At 42.0% G+C, this 22,470-nt stretch overlaps 1 protein-coding gene across 1 annotated transcript; it reads right to left on the bottom strand.

Annotated features, from left to right (window-relative positions):
* Positions 1 to 12,751: 12,751 nt before the first annotated feature.
* Positions 12,752 to 16,917, bottom strand: LOC145355648 (leptin-like). The gene is made up of 2 exons (XM_080207892.1): positions 16,768 to 16,917; positions 12,752 to 13,129 (listed from the first exon to the last, which is right to left on the bottom strand). Exons 1-2 carry the CDS (start codon positions 16,915 to 16,917, stop codon positions 12,752 to 12,754), a joined length of 528 nt encoding a protein of 175 aa, XP_080064018.1.
* Between the last annotated feature and the right edge of the window lie 5,553 nt (positions 16,918 to 22,470).

Consider the following 22,470-nt stretch of genomic DNA (forward strand, 5'->3'; position numbering starts at 1 on the left):
TCGACCATTTAATCTCCTCCTGTGTACATTCCATCCTACTGTGAACTCTATGCATCAATTTAATTTCCTTGCATATCTTTTCTAAATGCTATACAATTGTGATCTCTACCACTGAATCAATGTTTCAAATAAGCGTTTTTTTAAAAATTGAAAATGTTGACCTCTCATCGCTTTTATACAAGTGAAGTTTATTGAATTCATAGATCGCTGCATTTATTGAGGCTGGGTGTTGATGGAGAGCTACAACACCACTTCCCACCAGCAAAGAGGACTGTTGAGTTAATTCTTTTGCTGGTCATTTGCCCACTATTGTAAAGAGCACCAGTGCACCTGGTGGGAGACAGTGCTACTGAATGTCAGGCCACTTCACTCCTCTTGGTCCAATTTAGCTCTAATTTTGTCAAAAGTCTGAACAGGTTTGAGAGGCAGCATAAAAGAATGAGATTCCAGTGATGCAACTTAAGAATTGTTGATGATTTGTGGCTGTTGAGCGTGACAAGGATTGGCCGCCAATCCGATCACTCCAACAATCAAACTGCTCATTGAGACTGTAAAGTAACCGCTGGAGATAATGAAGAGTAGCGGTGCATGTGAACAACATGAAACAACACCTTGTGGACAGGAGAAAGAACAGCTAGTTTAAGAAGGTTTGATCTGATGGGAAGTTCCTTGGATCAGATCCACAATCTGCACAGTTGTGAATAAATATCCCAGTTACTAGGCTACACGATCCCGTGTCATAAATAATAACTGCCAGTTATTTGCAGCAAGTCACAACATCTCCGGATTGAATGAGTGGACGAGATTTGCCTGCTCACATGTAAGACAAGCCCTCTATTTCAATTAGAGGTCAGAACAGAAAGTAGCACTGAGTTATAATATGCTAGGGACTAATTCAATTGCCAATTAACAGTTTTCCTTTAAATTAAATTTTTTTCTTTAAGTATCCACTTGATATAATTCCCAGGGCCAAACAGGCTAGTGCGCCAATTATATTAAACATTAAAGTCCATGGAATCCCTACAGTGCAGAAGGCGGCCATTTGGTCCATGGAGTCTACATGACTCTCTGAAAGAACACTCTACCTCTGCCCACTCCCCCCTATCCTAGCCATGTAACGCCATCCATTTATCATGACTAATCCACCTAACCTACATATGTTGAGACTGTGAATAGAAACCAGAGCACCCAGAGGAAATACGTGCAGACACAGAGAGAGGTTGCAGACTCTGCACAGACAGTGATGCAAGGCCAGAATCGAATCCGGATCCCTGGCGCTGTGAGGCAGCAGTGCTAACCACTGTGCCATGGTGATCAGATGTTTGTGGGAAGTTTTGAATGCGGCTATTGAGCTGCTAACCTGGCTTGTACCTTTAGGTCCAATAGTCTAAATCATTGAATCAACAGACCATTCAGCCCATCATTACTGTGCCAGCTCTTTGAAAGTGCAACCTTAAACTTTTCCCATTTTTTTCTTGTTCAAGTATTTATCCAATTCGTATTTAGGGAGTTATTACTGTTTCTGCTTTCACTATCCTTTTAAGCAGTGCATTGAAGATCAAATCCAGATCCCAGATCACTGTGTACAAAATAAATTCTCCCCATTACCCTAGGGGATTTTCACAGTTACTTCATAGCAGTGGTAATCTAAACCTACTTGTGACACAAATAAATCAACTTAAAACTTAAAGCTTAAACTTAATTTCCAATCTGGTCACTTTACCTTAAATCTGTGTCCTCTGGTTATACTGATCCTCTCTCCTGTCAGTGGAAAAAATATCTCCCAATCTACTCTATCACAATCCTTCATGACTTTGAACACCTTTGTTTTACTCTCTCCTTACCATTCTCTGCTCTACAGAGAACAATGCCAACTTCTCCAATCTGTCTCCACACTGGCATTATTCTAGTAAAACTGCACCCTCTTCAAGGCCTCGAACCCTTCTTAAAGTGTGATGCTTAGAACTGGACACAATATTCCACCCACCCTCTTACCCTGTCATTGAGCACAGGGGCTAAATACCAAGTCATATAAATACCAGAGATCAGTCAGAGAGCAATTAGAACTTCTCTCAATTTCTGGCTTCAGAATGGTGATTGAATTTTTCTCAAACATAAGAGCAGCAGTAAGGTGTTTAACCCCATGAGCACATTCCCCCGTTCAGTGAAATCACAGCTAACCCAATACTATACCCCAATCTTTGTCCCATATCCCTTATTGACTTGAATTAACAAATATATGTGAATCTTGATTTTAAAATTAACTATTTACCTCGCACCAATTGTCATTGAACATTCCAAAATTACTAACTCCTTTCTCAAAATCACCCCTGAAAGATCTGGCTTTTAGGCTATGTCGTAGAGTCCTAGACTTATTAACATTTTAAAAGCTTAGATCAAATCACCTCTTGATCTTTGTGATTCCAGAGAATACAGCCATTTTGTGTAATTTTTCCTTGTAATTTTATCCTTGGAATCCGGGTGTCAGTCTGGTAAGCTTACTCTGCACTCCATTCAAGCCTTTCTTGCCAAGGTGTGCTCCAGGTATGTTCTAACCAGAGCTATATATAGCTGTCTGCATTGCTGCCGCCCTCTCATATTCTAGTCCTCTCAGATGAAGAGCTACAACACCACTTCCCACCAGCAAAGGGCACTGTTGAGTTAACTCTTTTGCCTGGTCATTTGCCCACTGGTGTAAAGAGCACCAGTGCACCTGGTGGAAGACAGTGGTACTGTATGTTAGGTTGCCTCACTCCTCTTGGTCCAATTTAGCTCTAATTTTATCAAAAGTCTGATATGAACAGGTTTGAGAGGCAGCATGAGAAAATGAAGTTCTAACAATGCAACTTAAGATTTGTTGCTTCTATTGATTAAATACACTTCTGCTTTGGGTCAAATTGAAAAAAAAATCCAAGTATTGAAAAGGATTGCATTCCATTGGCCTTTTGGATTATTCTCTAAGCCTGTTCATGATATTTTAATGACCTGTGTATTTGGAACCACCCTCTACCCACAAATCCCCAAAGTCTCCTTGAAATGCCACAATTTCGAGCTTTCCACCAATTTTTATAAATTCATGGGATGTGGGTGTCGCCAGCATTTGTTGCCCATCCCTAATTTCCCCTCAAATAAGTGGTTTACTAGGCCATTTAAACATCAACCATATCACTATGGGTCTGAAATCACATTTTGGGACCAGGTAAGGGTGACAGATTTCCTTCCCTAAAGGACATTAGAGAACCAGATGGGTTTTCATGACAATCAGCAATAGTTTCATGTTCCTCAGTAGACTTTTAGTTCCAGATTCTTTTGTGAAATTCAAATTTCACCATCTACTATGGTGGGATTTGAACCCTAGGCCCCAGAGCATTATCTTGGGTCTCGAGATTACTGGTTCAGCGACAATACCACTGCGCCACTGCCTCCCCAAAAGTATTCTGTTGCATCTGAGGTCCAAAGCACATGATCTTATATTTGCCTACTTTGAAATCAATTTGCCACAACTTTCCTTGTTCATCTACCATTTTAATATCTTGTATAATGTTATGCTTCCAACGCTTCCATTTCTGCTGCTTGCAATGCTGCCCTTACTTTCATGGTACCAGTGGCAAACTTGCATTTGTGGCTTTCTATCCCATCATCTAATAATTAATTAATTAATGTGACGACTATTTGAGACTCCAGCACAGATCCTTGCGGGCACCAACAGTCACATCCGACTGATTAGAGCACCTATCCATTACCCCTAATGTCTATTTCCTGCCATTCAAACAATTGCTTGTCCTGGTTAATTACTTGTCTTCAATTCCATGTGTTTCAACTTCACCTAACAACCTCTTATGAAAGAATTTATTCAACACCTTCAGGAAGTCCATATAAGTAACATCTATTGATAGTTCCCTGTCTACTAATTCACAGAATCACAGAATTATCATGGTGCAGAAGGAGGCCATTTGGCCCGTTGTGTCTGCACTGGCTCTGCTATTCCCCTGTGTTTTCCCTGTACCCCTGCACACTGTTTCAACCTAATGCCCTCTTGAATGTCTTGATTGTACCTGCCTCCAGCACATTTCCAGGCAGTGCATTCCAGAACTGTACCACTTGAGTGAAAAAAAATTCATAGTTGCTCCTTTTACAAATCATTTAAAACTATTTCCTCTTGTTCTTGATCTTTTTTATGAGCAGGAACAGTTTCTCTCTATCTACTCTGTCTATCCCCCTCATGATTTTGAAAATCTCTATCAAATCTTCTCTATTAGCCTTCTTCACTCTAAGGAGAATGGTCCCAACTTCTCCACTCTATCCTCATAACTGAAGTTTCTCATCCCTGGAACTATTCTCGGAAACGTCTTCTGCACTCTCTCTAATGTGTTCACATCGTTCCATAGTATGGCACCAGAACAGCATGCAATACTTCAGCTAAGGTCTAATTAGTGTCTTGCATAAGTTCAACATGACCTCCTTGCTTTTGTTCTCTATGCCCTTATTAATAAAGTCCAGGATACAAATGTTTTATTAACAGCTCTCTTCACCTGTCCTGTCATCTTCAATGATTTATGGACATACAGACCCAGGGCCCTTTGCTTCTGCACACCCTTAAGAATTTTACCCCTTATTTTATATTGTCTGTCTATGTTTTTCCTGATGTGGAGGTGCTGGCATTGGACTGGGGTAAACACAGTAAGAAGTCTCACAACACCAGGTTAAAGTCCAATGGGTTTATTTGGTAGCAAAAGCTGCCTGCTTTCGGACTCCTTGCTCACCTGATGAAGGAGCAGCAAGTGCTCTAAAAGCTTTGTAATTCTTGCTGGCTTACTCTGATCAGCTGAAAGGTTTCAAGATGTTTAGTCACTCTATCCTTAATTATACATTCCAGTGATTTCTGACAAGTATGTCAGAGTAACTAGTCAAGAATTCCTTTACTTCTCAGTTTTTTTAAGTAGTGGAGCAATGTGTGCAAGTTTCCAATCCAAAGAAATGGCTGTTAAATTGAGAGATCTTTGAAAGATTATAGTTGGGACATTTCGAATATTTTCACCTACTTTCTTTGAAAGCCTGGGACAGTAACAGTTCTGTTGTGTATCTTTGTATTTCTGACTCTACTGACACCTCTGCTTATCAGAATCTTTGATTCCTCCTAGGAAATTGTCAAGAAATTGCCAGCTCTAAATGCATTATTTCCAATTCCCTTCAAAATATTTGAAAGCTGATTCCATCTTCCTTCCTCTAACTTGAATTTTAGATTTGCAGAAATGTTTAAAATATCTAGGCTTACTAAAGAGAAAATATTTGTGCCCTTCTCCTCCCCCCTCTCCCTCCCACAGCTTGCTGGGCAATCTTTGTGGCAATGCTGTCTGTTGGTGCTGCATCTAGAATGTTTTCACACAGGAGGAACTGACCTCCCAAACCCCATAGTGTCCTTCATCAGGTGAGCAAGGTGTTTTGGCAGGTTTTTTTTGTGGGCTTTTTAGAAGGCAGTGCTCTCAATTTTCAGTCTATATACTGAGTCAACCCCTCCCAAGTCTTGATGTTTTCCTATTGTACACCTTTATTCTGCTGTCACAGCTTCATCCACCTTGCAAATTGTTCAGCTCTCCCTAGCATTAGATCCTTTTTGGTGGGTAAAAAGTGCAACAGTGCATCATCGAGCATGCCAACTATGATGCGGTTACTAATTATCTCATGTTTTAAAGCTCCATAGCCATGACTACTGGCCAGTTGATGCAAGTTGTTATTAAATGAATCAATGGATTCATCTGAACTTTGACTCCTCAGGTTGAATTTCACCCTTTCAATGACTATATTCTTCTTAGGGTTGAAGTAATTATCAAAGGCCCTCAAAAGCTCCTCACGAACCTCCTCACACTCTTTGTTGTGCCAGGACATCATCAGCTATGGCCCCAACTACATATAAATGGGTACAGACCGGGTGTACCTGTACTTTTTCTGGTAAACTTGCTGTCCTTGCTGCAAACACGTGATAAGTTGGGAAAGCTGTGGAAAGAGTAGCAGCTATTCAATATCTGTCAACATTGTGCATGATTCACTATCCCCTAACACGTTTCAGTTTTGTTTTTCTTCATTCTGAAATTGAGCGCTTCCAAGGTCTTCACCTGTGGGTTACCGATTTGTGGCCTCAGTTTCATAAACTGTGGCCTCCATCATAGCCACCATGTTTTCTGTTGTCACAAGTCTTAATAGGTTTTTGCTTACTCTATGAGTGACTTGAGAAAGCCAGTGTATATTTTTTCTTGAATCTATTTATTAAGAACTATTTACAAAGATCTCATGATAAGTATGTGGTTTTCTGGTCATAGGTTATTCTGTATCTTACTCTCTTGGAGTGTCTTAGTTATCTGACTTTTGAAGTTATCCTTACATTATCAATATCATCATTGTCTCATTGACATAACCATTAACTCTTTACTCGACACACTTTGCTCCTGACTGCCCTCTTATTTTCCTAATGTCATTGGTAAAGCAGTTGTGTTGTTTCAGATTTCCCTCGCAAACTGTCACGTACCCTGTTGTAGTTCTTACAATTTGTTTCATTACCTTTGCTGTTCTTTGTCTCTCTCCCAGTTGCCAGGATCTGAGCTAGTTTTTGCATTTTTGCGTGCTATTTATTTGAGCTTTTGTGTTGTTCTTAACTCCTTAGTTATCTATTGTTTTTTTTTTGCAAGTGGATCTCTTGTCCTATTGGTGTGTAAACTGGTCCTACATCACACTAAAGTCATTTCTGAAAACTCTGACATGTTTTACCCATTAACAGGTTTGGCCTGTTTCCCTTGGACAGTCTCTGACTCATTGCATTGAAGTTAACCTCTGAATCTAAAATCAGCTTAGCAGCAGTTTCATATTTCTTACTGTAAAAACACTATATTGAACTCAATCATGTTATCATTACTATTGTGTTGTTTTGCATCTGTGACAATGTGTGACAGTTCTCATTATAAAGCTTGTATATGTACTTGTGATTAAATCCCTGGGGAGTTGCTCATGGGAAACTGAATGATTTACACCTTGTAATCCACAATCTGCTGCTAAAGTGAGGTTATATCTCTAAATCCCAACTACGCTTAAGTATTATCCTTTTTTAAAGAAACTGCCATTTGTTAAGTTTTTGCCATCTTTGCATCTTTGTTAAATGCCTTTTGAGTTAATGCTTTGTTTTGTCAGGATGTGCGTGTCACAGACATTTACTGCTCATCCCTAGTTGTCCTTGAAAAGGTTGTGGTGGGCCTTCTTCTTGAATTCATAAAACCATAGAATCCCTACAGTGTAAAGTCATTTGACCCATCGAGCCTGCACTGAAAACAATCCCACCTTATGCCCATAACCCCACGTGTTTACCTTGCTAATCCCCCTGACACTCAGGGGCCATTTAGCGTGGCCAATCAATCTAACCCGCACATCATTGGACTGTGAGAGGAAACGGGAGAAAGCTCATGTGGACATGGATGAAATGTGCAAACTCCACACAGACAGTGACCCAAGGCTGGAATTGAATATGGGTCCCTGGCACTGTGAGGCAGCAGTGCTAACTACTGTGCCATCGTGCCACCACACCTATAGTCTATGTGGTGAAAATGTTCCACAGTGCTGCCAGGTGTGGAATTCCAGGATCACAACCCAGTGACAAAGAAAGAACAGCTGTGAAGTGCCAGTCAGGATGCTACGTAATTTGAAGGGAAAACAGAAGTTGCACCATCCCCATTTACATGCTGTCCTCGTCGTTCAGTGTGGAGGAGGTCAAGGTTTTCTGCTACAGAAACCTCACACCGTTGAAATATAACATGGAAATTTGTGTGTGGCACTTGAAGTGGCAATTGACTGCTCAGTGTTACATTTTGTCTGGCAACTTTCTTGTGAATATAGGTCAGTTAAAGGAGTGATTTCTTTTATGAATTTACAGAACGTGAGCATTAAGATCAACAAGGTGAGGGGGGTGGTTTAAGGGAGATGTGCTGGGGAAGTTTTTCATATAAAGAGTGGTAGATGCCTCGAATGCACTGCCAGATGATGCAGTGGAAATAGGCACATTAACAACATTTAAGAGGAATCTGGATGGATAGATGACTAGGGAGGGAATAGAGGGATGTGGACTAAGTAAAGGCAGAAAGTTTTTTTAGTTATAGAATCATAGAGGTTTACAGCATGGAAACAGGCCCTTTGGCCCAACTTGTCCATGCCGCCCTTTTTCTCAAACCCCTAAGTTAGTCCCAATTGCCTGTTTAATTTTAATTCGAGCGTCATGAAGGTCTGAGCTTGGAGGGCTGAAGGGCCTGTTCCTGTGCTGTACCTTTCTTTGTTCTATTTACAGCCAATGTCCAGCTGTCCTTGTCATTTTGAACTGTTGCAAGCAACTGGTGTAAGTAATGCTACAGTGCTGTTTGGGAGTATTTTTGTGTAAACATTAACTCATGTTTCTCAGTTTATGTGGAGAGACAAAAACGTTGGGATTGCTTTCCTGAGAAAAAATTAAGGGGAAACTAAATGAAGATGTCGAAAATTATGAGGGATTTTGATTAAATAAGGAAAAACTCTCTCTGTTGGAGGGTCAGTAACCAAACAATACAGATAATTGGCAAAAGAACGTGGGGAAGTTGGAACGGAGTTTTAACAAATTTTGTTCTGGAATGCATTGCCTGAAAGTGTGATGGAAGCTGATTCGATAATAACTTTCAACAGGAAATTCAATCAATACTTAAAAAGGAAAGATTTGCTGGGTTAAAGGGAAAAAGAAGCATGGAACTTATCGGTTAGTTCTTTTGAAGAGTTAGCATAGAATCAATGGGCTGAATGGTTTTCTCATTTGTTTTACAATATCCTGAATCTATAATTAGTTGTTTGGTTTAAATACTGCTGAAAAAAATTTTGTTGAAGCTTTTCATCTTGCACTTATCAGGATAGTCATACAAATAATGTCAGGGGAAACAACAACTTGGGAGAAGTGTTGCCATGGAGAATACACCAGTTAATGGTGACCGACTGCACGGCAGTGTGCCAATAGTTACAGGCTACAGCATGACATATTTGCATGTGCTGGAAGTTACATACATACTACATAGAGTCCTGTTCTTTGCAGACAGAAAGAACAGGTACACACATTGTGCCTATTGCAGTTAAAATAAGTGATAGCCATCCACTGGTTCATGCCTCACAGCAATACCTTGACCAATTAGAGTCAAACTGCCTGTTTTAAATGTTCAAACAATGCTTGCCAGTGAACTGTCAGCCATCATTACCTGGCACATTTTCCATGGCAGTGCCTCTGCCAATGAGAGTCTACTTGCCAACCAGTCAGCACTCTCTTCTCATATGGTATAAAGTTGCTGTTTCCCCAACATTGGATTTCTTGTGGTTCTCCTGATGAGTGCAGGATGAAAAGATTCAACAAGGTGTCTTTTTTCAACAATAGTCAGATTCTATAACTGTTCAAAATTGTATTGAATCAGGTCAGTGCACTGCTAGCTTGCTATGTGCCAGTAGCCAGGCACTGGGACCAATCACCTGAATCATAGAATGGATAGTACTCTGTGGGTTGGACTGGATTGAAGACCCTCAAAGTGATTTGGATAAGGGAGACACTAATGAAAGACAAAAGTAAGGCAGTAATATTTAAATATTAAAGTAGTGCATTTATTTTTAATAAGTTAAAAATACAAGCATCAATCTTAAATAAGTTACTTTTTCCCAATAAAGAAACAATACAGTCATTAAGTCATGTTGATCTCATTTCAGTCTAACTGGATAATGTTTGTAACTCTAAATGACCATAGTACATATTGAGTAAATACAGTATGTGAACAGGGAGTAACCACTGAGATGTAGGGGACATCACACATGTCAAAATAACATAAATCACCGGTGTTTTTTAAAGTCCAGTCTTACAAATAAATATGAACATTATCAGAGCAACATTAGGAGGCAAGGCTACATTTGCATTGGAGAACTAGTTTTCAGATGGGTTACTGTTCAGTACTGGTGAGGTTGTGAGACAGTGAGTTAGTCCCCATTCCAATCATTGGCAATGAGCCACTCTGATGGTGACTGGAAGGCACTTAGTTGGGTGAATGCAAAGGAAGCTTTATTTTGCATGAAACCATGCACAAATAGGACTCAATATGCTAATGGAGCAGCACCAGAGGGAGCCTAGGCCACATTGGTGCTTGATAGTGACATTGAGTGTAAAACTTTGGAACATTATTCACTTTTTGCATTGAAAAAGACTTTTCTGACAAAGAAATGGTATTGCTTCTCAATCTTTTCTACATTGTAAAGTCTACTTGCTGCAAATAAATAAATAAGTTATCAAATCTACTGTGTTAAACATTAATGAGACATCAATGCATTTCCTGTAGCTGCATAATTCCAGTTTAACAGGGATTCACCATATGATTTTACTGGAATATTGAGCACTACATAAGTGACAACACTTCAAAGCACTTCATTGGCTATAAAGCACTGTGGCATTCCTAATGTTGTAAAAGAATCGAAATAAATCAACAACAAAAAAAACTTGCATTTATATAGTGCCTTTAGCATGGAAAAACGTCCCAAGATGCTTCAAAAGTTGACACCGAAGTACCTAAGGAAACGTTAGGGAAGGTGACCAACGACTTCATAAGGGGGTAGATTTTAAGGAAGCAGGAGGTGGAGAAACTAAAAAGTTTAGGGGAGGAATACCTGAGCTAAGGGTCTAGGTTGACGAAGGTACAGCCACCAATATTGAAAACGAGGGATGCATAAATATGCAAAATTGGTGAAATATGGACACCTTGGAGGTTGTAATGCTGGAGGATATTACAGACATAAGGAGGGGTGAGGTTCTGGAAGGATTTGAAAAGAGGAATGAGAATGTTAGAGTCGAGATGCTGCTTCATCAGGAACCAATGTTGCCAGCAACCACAGGAGTGATGGACAAAAGGACTTACTGAAGTTAGGATGCAGGCAACAGGGTTCTGCATCAGTTTACACTTACAGCTAAATACTCAGTGGATCAGATATAGTGGAGCAGATGTGATTCAAACATGTTTCCATATCTAAATTCTGGCAGTGGAAGATGATGATCATTGGATTGAACAATTCATTCTCTGCTGTCCTTTAAAGGAACTTTGTGACAAGCACGTTCACAAAAAGAATTGACAGATATCTGGGAAAGGAGTTCTAGCTTTGACAAAGGGTCATCTGGACTTGAAACATCAACTCTTTTCTCCCCTTACAGATGCTGCCAGATCTGCTGAGATTTTCCAGCATTTTCACTTTTGGTTCCAGCCTGTCCACTTGATCTATGGGATAGAAACATACAAATAGGAAGAGGCCATTGTGCCCCTTGAGCTTGTTCCACCATTCACTTAGATCATAGATGACTAATATGTCAACACCATTTACAAGCCTTGTTTTCATATCCTACATTATTCTTATAGGTGCCCCCTACCACTGGACCAGAAGCTCTGGGTTTGTAGTCCAATGCCAGGACTTGTTGGTCATGGATGGAACATTTAACACAGTCCAATGGGCTGATAATCAGTTTCCCCCACTGTTCCCCAAAGGGTAAAACAGAAAGGGTGCAAAGTTACATAAACATCAATAATTACCCTAATGTGCAAAAGTCTATTGTCACAGTTTTGAAACTTTTGATTGGTGTAGTCTCAATAACCTTTTGGGATGCTTTGGGATCTATCATTAGCTATCTCCAGCACAACTGAAAAATGTATTGGTTTAGTTTTAAATGCATTTTCTTCATAAGAATCCTACTAAAGCCAAATTCAATAAAATATTGGAGCCAAATAACCAAAAGTAGGGTAGGGGACAAAATAGGTTTCAATTTTGGTTAGTTCTCAACTCACTTTAGAAGCTATTGGCCAAACATAAGCATTTGCATTCTATTATGTAGCTTTGTGGACATAGGGAATGGCTAATATATAAAGTGGGATGTAGGAGTGAAAGATACCCATCTCTGACTCTCTCTCCCATATTTCTACATTCAAGTTGTTAACCCATATTAAGCAACTAACCGAATATTGCCAATATGCCTAATTATATTATGCATTATTATTTTAAGACAACGAGATATTGTATTCCTTTCTATGAGTTGGGACACTTACAAGTGAGTTTTGTCAATGCAAATTAGGATTTTCAGGAACTTGTCATGCTGCACTGCAACTTCATGGTTTAGCCTCTGGTGAGTATTTATATAGGATAATAAATATTTCTAGATACGTTTAACAAGAATAACATATCTCTGAATTCAGATGGTTCTGACAACCGTTGGACGTGACCTGACCCCTGCATTATGTTGCAACTTGTAACACAAATATCTATTGGTTCTCATGTGCCAACAAAACTAGTTAGGTAGATAGAAATGATGATTAGTTTTCCTTCTAACATTTTCCCCTCCAGGCCTTAAGGTTGTGATTCATGACTCTTTTCTAGTCCCCCTCATTCTTCACTTACTCTATATGTCTTAGTGATGTGTAAGAGACTTAAAGTTGTGTCTTCACTCAATATTCACACGGATTTCCAACATGAGTCACAAGCTAGCAATAAGGAGCGACAATCCTGGCCAATGCTTCCCTCCCTAGCCCAGGGATTCTGAATCCAATTAGAACATTTATTTTGCCAGCTAAGGATTTTGTATTAAACTACATGCAGCTGAGAAAAAGCGATGTCTCATCAATGCACACTCTTACATTGCTGGTGCAACACCAAATGCTCAAGGCAAGCATCCAATGGACCTACCCATGGATTAAGAAGCCCTGCAGCTCCTGGGGTTGTCCAAAGTCCTGAGCAGCCTGTTAAGGTATTTTTGGAGCCTGTCCAGAACCACGTGCCGGATGGTGAAAATGAAAGCAGAGTTCCTCCGGAGAAACCTCTTCAGATGATGTGCCTTCTCACACCTAGAGACGGAGCAGCCGTGTGAAGTGGCTAATGACTTCACCAGCACTTTGAGGTTCTTCAGGTCGGTTTGTATCTGCATGGTGTTATCGATTTGGAGAGTGGACAGACTCTCAATAAAGCAGCTCAGTGCCTCTTCCACAGTGCCCAGGGTCTCCAGGTTGCTGTCCTTGAGTGGCACCGGAATCAATTCCAGTCCACTGATGACGAGGCTTGGAGATGGCTTGAACTGAAAAATAAATACAACAAACTTGATTTTATCTATTTATCATTGACATCAACTTATGGAGTTACTTTTATTATTCTGTCATTCTCAATGGATAAAATTCTCTATCAGTATCACCTATCGTGGAATCCCTACAGTGCAGAAGTGGGCCATCGAACTTGCACCAAAGACAATCCCACCCAGGCCCTAACCCCACTAATGTATTTACCCTGACTTGGATAATCAGCCTAAACTGCACATCTTTGGATCCAGTCTAATTGAATATCAATAATCTAACAAGTAAAAATTATCACAGCTTTGCAGTTACAAGTGTGGTCACATTACCAATGCAACTGACACAGGGATGTTTAAAGCTTTCATACTGGAGCCTCTGAATACTGGGCCCCCAATATAGTCAAATTTCAGACTTGTAGTTTACTGGCAAAAAGATGGCACCTTTGACAGTGCAGCATTTCTTCAGTATTGCACGAATCAGCCTGGCTTTCTTGCTCAGGAGAGGGGCTTGAAGCTTAAACTCAGAGTGAAGAGTGCTATCAGCTGAGCTAAATTGTCACTTGTTACATTCGCTGCTAATTGAATTTCTGTAACTCGAACAAAGAATGGCAATTTACATTTTAATTTTACATTTCTAGAGCTTTATATGTAATTTCTCGTTGTTTACAGTTAGAACATTCACCCCAAAGCTCCCGATCACTTTAATCAGCTCAGAATAACACCGTACAATATTAGCCTGTGCAATATTAGACTTAGTATCAGCTATTACTCCCCGTGAGGAACACAGTGATTTCACAATGGATCCTGACCATGATCTAATTCAATAACAACTTTCATTTCAGCTACATATTTCACCTACATCTCCCCCCCCCCCTCCGCCCCCAGTCTGCACCCCTGTTGGACATGTAAAATCTTGCAGTGAAGTTTCAGTGTTGTATTCTGCTCATATGACTACCCCTTTTTGTATCAGTTTGAAGGGGCAGCGAGGGTTGCCTTGGCCTTAAGCCTCAGGTACCTCAACTAAACACTGAGTCTTTAAACTCCTCATCCAACCTTCCAGAGCCATGAACACTCCTTTCGGGCAAAACAGCTATTTGCTGCAACTTCTTTTGATTCATTGTTCCTCATTTTCCATTCAAACATTCTCATTTTTGTCATCAAGAATCCCGCCTTAACCTCGCCCCCCCCCCTCCCCTCCCCCTATGTAATCTCCTTCTGACCCTCTGAAATCTCTACCTTCTTCCAATTCTGGCCGCCAGCCGCTTCACTGCTCCACTATTGGTGGCCGCGCCTTCAGCTGCCAAAACCAAAGCCCTCCACCTCCCTTTCTCTCCTTTCTCTTTCAAGACATTCAGTAAGGCCTGTCTCTTTGCCCAAGCTTCTGGTCACAATCTTCCTAACATCACCTGGTGTATCAGTGCCAAATGTTTGATGTTCACTTCCTGGGAACGCTTTGCGGGGGGGGGGGGAGCAATTCAATACCTGGAGGGGGCTATATAAATGTAGGTTGTTGTATTTCCCAGTCACAGGCCCCTCTCCACGGGGTTGGGGGGTGGATCACATGTGGACTGTGCCATCGCTTTGCCGGGCAATGTGGAGTCTGTCAGCATCACCGTGATCTCCACTTTGCTAGGCGTTTCAATCCTCCCCAGCCCCTCTGCCCCCCCCCCCCCCCCCGCTGCCCTCTGCCCTCTGCCCCCCCCCCCCCCCCCCGCTGCCCTCTGCACTGCTCCATTGAGGCTCAAAGTGAGTTGGAGGAATAACACCTCACCTTTCTACCAGGCCCTCTACCGCCTTAAAATTGGACTTGCCCATTGAGGCGAGAGCTCAGTGAAGCCCTCACTCACACTGGACACAAAGCAAGAGTCAGCAAGCAGTTTGGCACAGCACCGGGCGAGGGGGTGAAAGGATATGGTGGTGTGGGGGGGGGGGCAGACTATTGAGTTGGATGATCAGCTACGATCAAAATGAATGGCGGAGCAGGCTGGAAGGGCCGATTGGCCTCCTCCTGCTCCTGTTTTCAGTGAGAGTTCCCCTCTCGTCCCTGGAGGAGCCGCCGCTGAGATGCTGTTGAGTTGAGTTAACTCAGCAAAGCTGACCTTTCCGATTGTGTACCTCAGATAGAGAATCGATGGGTTCAATATTTCCCTTAAACAACTACTCAGCGTCGTTATTAACCCGCGGTGGGAGCAATTTACAACGCACGGAGTTAAAATTGAACACCGGTAACCCAATAGCAACAAGATTATCAGCAAGCAAATTCACTGCAAGCTTTTCGGATTCCCCAGATCCGGAATGATCAGAATCCCCGCCCCAGTTACAGTGCAATCTCTAGTGTTACCCCCCTCGCTAAGTACACATCCTAGTCCCAGCTAGAATTCCCACCCTCTGCTCTGGGATTTGATGAGGATTTCTAACTGTTGTTTCGGGATGACATCCACAGTAAGCCGGTGGCTATTTCATTTCTCCCGCTTGGGGAGGGCTTTTCGCTGCTGATGTGGTTTGGCCAATCGAAGGGAGGTTGGATTTATGCTTTCGAGGTTTGTTTTCGGCGGTTGGCAACTGACCAGCAATCAGGAAGTGTCTACCTGCTTCACCCAGCCAGCCCCCAGCCAGCGCATACTAACCACTGCCTATTACATCGATTTAAAGATTATCAGAGTGAGGGGTAGTGAAATTAACAAGGACACACAGTTAAAAGCAGCGCGCCAATTACTTTGTTACAACAATGCAATGTCTCTAACAGCAACCCATTGAACTAAATGTTCAGACTCAGTTTATTAACTCTGCCTCCCTTTCACTCTCTCCGCTTGTTAATTTTTACATTCCTCTCTCCCTGTTAACTTTCACTCCATCATTCCGTCTTTCGTCCGCTAACTTAGTCCGAATTTTCCTGGTGCCTCCTCTAGGCTTTATTCCCCTGAAGCTGTTACCTTTCCAGAGGCAGAAAGCGGGGGTCAATTACCGAACATGGGAATTTGGATAATTTGCATTTCAACATCACCCATTTGCCCTTCTGAATTTAGGCAGCTGGAATGTTTCTGTACATTGGGGGAATGTCACACTTTCAAAGGATTTGGTAAACTATACTTCAAATGAATCGAGATATGAATGAGTGAATCGGTGGTTATCAGGGACGCAAACATCATATTGAAACATTACTGTATTATTCTATTTATTTCTCTCTCCATCTGTCTGTCCATATCTATCTATCCATATATATCAATCGAATTATCTATCTAGTTGTCTCAATGTTTCTCGTGAATGTTAAAGATCTCAGGATATGGAAAATCTGGGATTTTTTCCGGTATCCTGGCCAACATTCCTTCTCAAACAACACGACATGAGCAAACGAACTGCTCACTCAGGTGCAATTCTACCTGAGGGCTTGAAGCTGCTCCCGATATGGCAGGCATCGGATTGGCGACATTAGAGCTAAAAACATCTTCCCCGCATCTTCTAGTCCGTGCTGGCTAGCTGTATTAGCCATGCTAAATTCCATTTCAGACTCCCCTCTGCACCCTACCCATTGTCCCGCCTTCAGTGTGCTTCTCAACCCAGTTGCAAGCGGTGCTAGCCCTTCCCCAGCGCCTGTCCACACTGCCACTGGATGTGGCTGGGAGTGAGGACATGTCCCTGAACTCTACCTGGCTGTTGAGCTCCTGAACGCGGCTGATGAGGGTCTGGGCCAAGAGCCGGGTGTCTCGGGTGATTCTGTCAGTGGCAGAGGGACGTCCCGAGCAGAGTGGGATCAGTATCCACAGGATAATCCAGGCAGGCACGGCAAAGCGTCTCATCTTGAGAATTCGGGATGAATTGGGGGATTAGGTGAATCTGGCAACAAAAACAGGAAAACTCAACTCCAGTCTCAAACTTTATTGGAGAAGCATACACACAAATCCTTACCGCTCTGCGTCTAACTCTTTCACACCTGGGGAGAAAAAGTTATGAAAATAGATGTAAAAGGGACCGCAATTCCTTAAAGGGACCCTTCTCTCTTTTTTTCTGGGGAACTTGTTCCATCTGAGCAACATTCTGTGTCTCATCTCTTCCTGACCAGATTCTCATTTCTGCTACACCCGACACCCCTTTATTGTGTTTGCATCTCATTCAGAGGGTCTGTGAGTTTGCCGGGTGCTTGTGGAATAACCTCCGCTATATTATTGCTACACAGCGAGAAGGTGCATGACTGCATCACCCTAAAGGAGAGAGGTCCGTATATAGAGACAGAGAGAGTTCCAGATAAGACATGGACAGAAAGAGTAATTAGGGGTCAGATAGAATAAGGGAGAACGCGGCAGAGACATAAAGCGGTGGAGGGAAAGAGAGACGGGTGAAACAGAAAAGGGGAATGAAACAGAATGGGAAGGAGAGAGAAACAGCAAAGGCAGGGAATAAAACTAGAAACAGAATGAGAGACAGCGAGGGAGAGAGAAACGCAGAACCGGAAATCTAAGCAGAAAGGAGGAGGAGACTGCAAGGAAGTAGAGGTAGAGTGAGTGAGGAGGTAAACAGAAAGAGTGAGAAAGAGAAAGGGAGTGAGGAAGGAATGCACGTGTTTGGGAAAAGCGAATGACAACCTGAATGTGAGGGCAAGGAAGTGGGGGAGGGAGGCAGACAAAGTTAGAGAGGGAAAGAGGAAAGGTACATGATAACAGATAGTTTAAATGTTTTTTTAAAAAAGTCCTGTCTGTGCTGTAATCCCGGGCGGAGGCTAGCTCCCTAATATCACTGACAGGAGCCTGCTTCATTCCAGTTGAAAAGTGCAGCAGGATTTTGGAATAAGAATGTTTTGAATGAATTTTCCTTATGAAATTGGATATCAAGAACTAAACAGAAACTCTCCGCATCTCACTCCCCTTTGCGAGGACCAAACTTTTCAGAGTCCCCCTCCGACCGGGAATCCCCCTCACACACACACACACACCGCCCTCCTCCTGCTCCTCCCCAGTCTCAGAGTTAGTTCCCTTACCTGTAGACTGGCTGCTCGCCCGGCTCCTCACTCTGCTCATGTTTAACCGGCCCTTCTTATATTGGGAGTTCAGTTGCACAATTTGCGGGTGATTCATGTACTTTTCAGAAACCCGACCTGACCCCAGTTATTCTGACCTGGCCAAACTTCATCGCTAATTGGATGAGCAATGTTGGGGGTTTGGAACGAATTCATATGACGAGAGAGGGAAAGAAAATTGAAAGTAATTACAATCGTAGAGTTGGGTCGGATTCTCAATGTAATCCAGTAGCTAGGAGTAACCGAAGGTGCCACAGATTTAAGAGAATTTAAAAATAAAACCCTAAACAGTGGTAATCAAACGGAGTGTTGTTTTGACAGAATATGCTTTTGTTTATTAAGCTTTACTGAAACATTTTAAACAGTTAATTTCTTGTCCCTTTTGTCCAGATCTTTGCGTTATTTTCTTTACTTGATTCTGTAAGATTGAATTTCATGTACCTGGTTGGATTGGCTCAGCGTTCTCAGAAGGTGATAGAGAGTTGATACTGGAGTACAAATCTAGTGGACAAGTACATGAATCCCTAAAGTCTGAAGGAGCGCAGCTCTGTCTGGAAGAGTATAAGGGTTATGAGCGGGATAAAAGATACCTCATAATGGGATATGGGATAATGAGAGAAAAAAACCCAAGAAAAGCAGGAATTGTATCTTTTTTTATACACTCGGGACATCCGAAAGCACCTTACAGCCAATGAAGTACTTTTGAAGTGTAGTTACCGTTGTCACATTTTCACAAAACAAACACCCACAACAGCAATGTGATAATGACTGGATAAACAAAGAACAAAGAAAATTACAGCACAGGATCAGGCCCTTCGGCCCTTCAAACCTGCATCAGCCATGCTGCCTGTCTGAACTAAACCTTCCCTACTCAACCTTCCTGGGGACCATATCCCTCTATTCCCATCCTATTCATGTGTTTGTCCAGAGGCTCCTTAAAAGTGACTGTCATCTGCTTCCACTACCGCCTCTGGCAATGAGTTCCTGGCACCCACCACCCTCTGTGTAAAAAACTTGTCTCGTACACCTCCTTTAAACATTGTTGGTCACACCTTAAACCTGTGCCCCTTAGTAATTGACTCCTCCACCTGGGAAAATATTCCTGACTATCCACTCTGTCCATGCCCCTCACAATCTTGTAGACTTCTATCAGGTCGCCCCTCAACCTCTGTCGTTCCAGTGCGAACAAACCAAGTTTCTCCAACCTCTCCTAAGTCTTGCAAATATTTATTCTTGCACCGCCGCCCCCCCCCAATCCGGTTCTCATCTAACTTTGCCCCTCAAAACAGCATCTCAAAACACAGCATTAGTTTCCACATGTACACTGATAACACCCAGATCTACTCCAGTGCTATCTCTTCACTACTACTGCCCCTAAATGATCAGACTTTTCACTCCACATTCAGCACTGGATAAGCAGAAATTTCCTCCAATTAAAAATTGAGAAGGCTGAAGCCATCAATTTCTGTCCGTGACCCAAACTCATAATTGACCCCAGAGCTGAAAGATGTGTAGGTGAGGGGGATTGGCCATGCTAATTGTCTTTTAATCTCCCAAAATGTGTAGGTTAGGGGGATTGGCCTTGCTAATTGTCCTTTAATCTCCCAAAATGTGTAGGTTAGGGGGATTGGCCGTGCTAATTGTCCTTTAATCTCCCAAAATGTGTAGGTTAGGGGGATTGGCCATGCTAATTGTCCTTTAATCTCCCAAAGTGTGTAGGTTAGGGGGATTAGCAGGGCAAATATGTGGGGTTATGGGGATAGAGAATGGGGTGGGACTCAGTAAAGTGCTCTGTCAGAGGGTTGATACCAAACGAATGGGCTGAATGGCTTCCTTTTACACTCGAAGGATTCTACAATTTGATAAGCACCCAACCACACAACATGCCAGCACTGAGACCAAGCATAACAGCTCATCTGCAACTCAGTCAATCTTTGTTACCCCTACATTCAACTATTCCAACACATTCCTGGCTACTCTCTTATATTCTACCTTTTGTGAACTTGAAGTCATTCAAAACTCTGCTGCCCGTGTCTTTACTCATGTGTTCTCCTGTTCTATTATAACTCATGTTCACTGATATACATTATATCCAGGGCAGGCAATGTCTTGACTTCAACATTTCCATCTTTGTTTCCATGGCAAGGCTTCTCTAATAGCACCTTCCAAAGCCACATAAAGTAAAGGATCAAGGGGAGCATACACTTGGGAATACCATCACCTGCAAGTTCCCCTCCAAGTTGCACACCATCCTAATTTGTATACCACCATCCCTTCTTTGTCAATGGGTCAAAAATCTTGAACTCCCTCCCTAATATCACTGTAAGTGTACCTATGCCAGATGAACTGCAGTTGTTCAAAAAGGTGGCCGAATATCATCTTCTCAAGTGCAATTAAGGATGGGTTATAAATGTTGACCTTGCTTATCACATGAATGAATTAAAAGACAGGGACTTGTGAGGATAAATGGCATATTTCTGTGTTGTAGTCTCTTTGTGGTTTATAAAAATACAGCCCCTGATGTAGACACACAGCAAGTGGTGCATAAAAGAGAGTGTATTATACTTGTGATATATATGTCTATTTTAACATTGGTCATAAGATTGGATTGGAGATAAGCCAAATACCAGATAGAAAGTTGACATAAAACCCTCGTTTCTGGAGCTGCTTTACAGGCTGGAAAAGTGCGTGGAATTATATTAGTAAAATCTTTCTTGGAGGTTCCCATTACAGTGGGTATAACTTTGATGTTGAAAGAAAAATCTTAATGATTACAGGTGACAAAAATCTAGAGCTGAGGAAATACTGAAGAGATTAAAGCAAAATACTACGGATAGAATTATAGAGTCATAGAGGTTTACAGCATGGAAACAGGCCCTTTGGCCCAACTTGTCCAAGCCGCCCCTTTTTTTCACACATCTAAGCTAATACCAATTGCCCACATTTGGCCCATATCCCTCTATACCCATCTTACCCATGTAACTATCTAAACACTTTTTAAAAGATAAAATTGTACCTGCTTCGACTTGTTCCAAACACTCACCACCCTCTGCATGAAAAAATTGCCCCTCTGAACCCTTTTGTATCTCTCCCCTCTCACCTTAAACCTATGCCCTCTAGTTTTAGACTCCCCTGGAATCTGAAACAAAAACAGAAATTGCTGGAGAATCTCAACAGGTCTGACAGTATCTGTGGAGAGAGAATAGAGCCAATGTTTCGAGTCTGGATGATCTTTGTCAGCCAGCTCTGATGAAGGGTCATCCAGGTTGAAACTTTGGCTCTATTCTGTCTCCACAGATGCTGTCAGACCTGCTGAGATTCTAAAATTCTGAGGAGCATTGCAATACAATCCTGAATGCTGTTGCTCTGTGGGAAATCAGGTGTGTTTGTGCCAAATTGAATTCAATGAAGATAAGGAGAAATTAATTAAAGAGGGAATAAGAATCAAGGTAGGAAGTAGGTGTCTTTTTCACTCTTTCAAGGGGTGTGGATGTCGTTGGCTAGGTCAGCATTTGTTGCCCATCCTGAATTGCCCTTGGTAAGAGTCTTGCAGTATTGTGATAAAGTAAAGGATCCAGAGTTATAGAGATATACAGCACAGAATCAAGCCTTTTGGCCCAACTTGTCCATGCCAATCAGGTTTCTTAAATTAGTCTAATTTGCCTGCATTTAGCCCATGGTCCTCTAAACATTTCCCATCCGGGTACATATCCAAATGTATTTTAACTATAATGACAAGATGGTAATATACTGGGCTGCAATGGTAGGGGGATAGGAAGATTTAAGTATGGAATGCACAGGATCAAAAATTATCATCTTCACTCACCTAATCATTCCCATATATATCAAAAGAGGCTGATTCTTTTCTTACAGAGCATTGGAACAGGAGGAGGCTGTTCTGCCCCTTAAGCCTGTTCTACCAATTGTTAGATCATGGCTAGTCTGTGTCTTAACTCCATTCACCCCCCACTCCACTCAGTTTGTAATTCTTAATACTCTTTCCAGACAAAAATCTATCAAATCAGTTTTGAAATTTTCAATTGTCCTCCAGCATCAGCAACTTTTTTGGTGCGATCGGAGATGGGGCAGGAAGTTCCAGATTTCCACTGACCTTTGTGTGAAGAATTATTTCCAGATATTACCTCTGAGTGGCCTAGCTCTCATTTCATCGTTATGTTCCCCCATTCTGGATGCCTCCACCAGGGGAGATAGAGAAAATCTAACCCTCGACTGGCTGTAGGGGCAGTTTCCCCAGACAGATCATCCCACACCATGGGTCACCTCACTTCTCCTCTTAAAGGGGCTATGGCCCACACACATAACATACTCTGATCTATTT

This window comes from Carcharhinus amblyrhynchos, chromosome 19 (genome assembly GCF_965287045.1).
Source record: "Carcharhinus amblyrhynchos chromosome 19, sCarAmb.v2.hapA, whole genome shotgun sequence".
Classification (NCBI taxonomy): domain Eukaryota; kingdom Metazoa; phylum Chordata; class Chondrichthyes; order Carcharhiniformes; family Carcharhinidae; genus Carcharhinus; species Carcharhinus amblyrhynchos.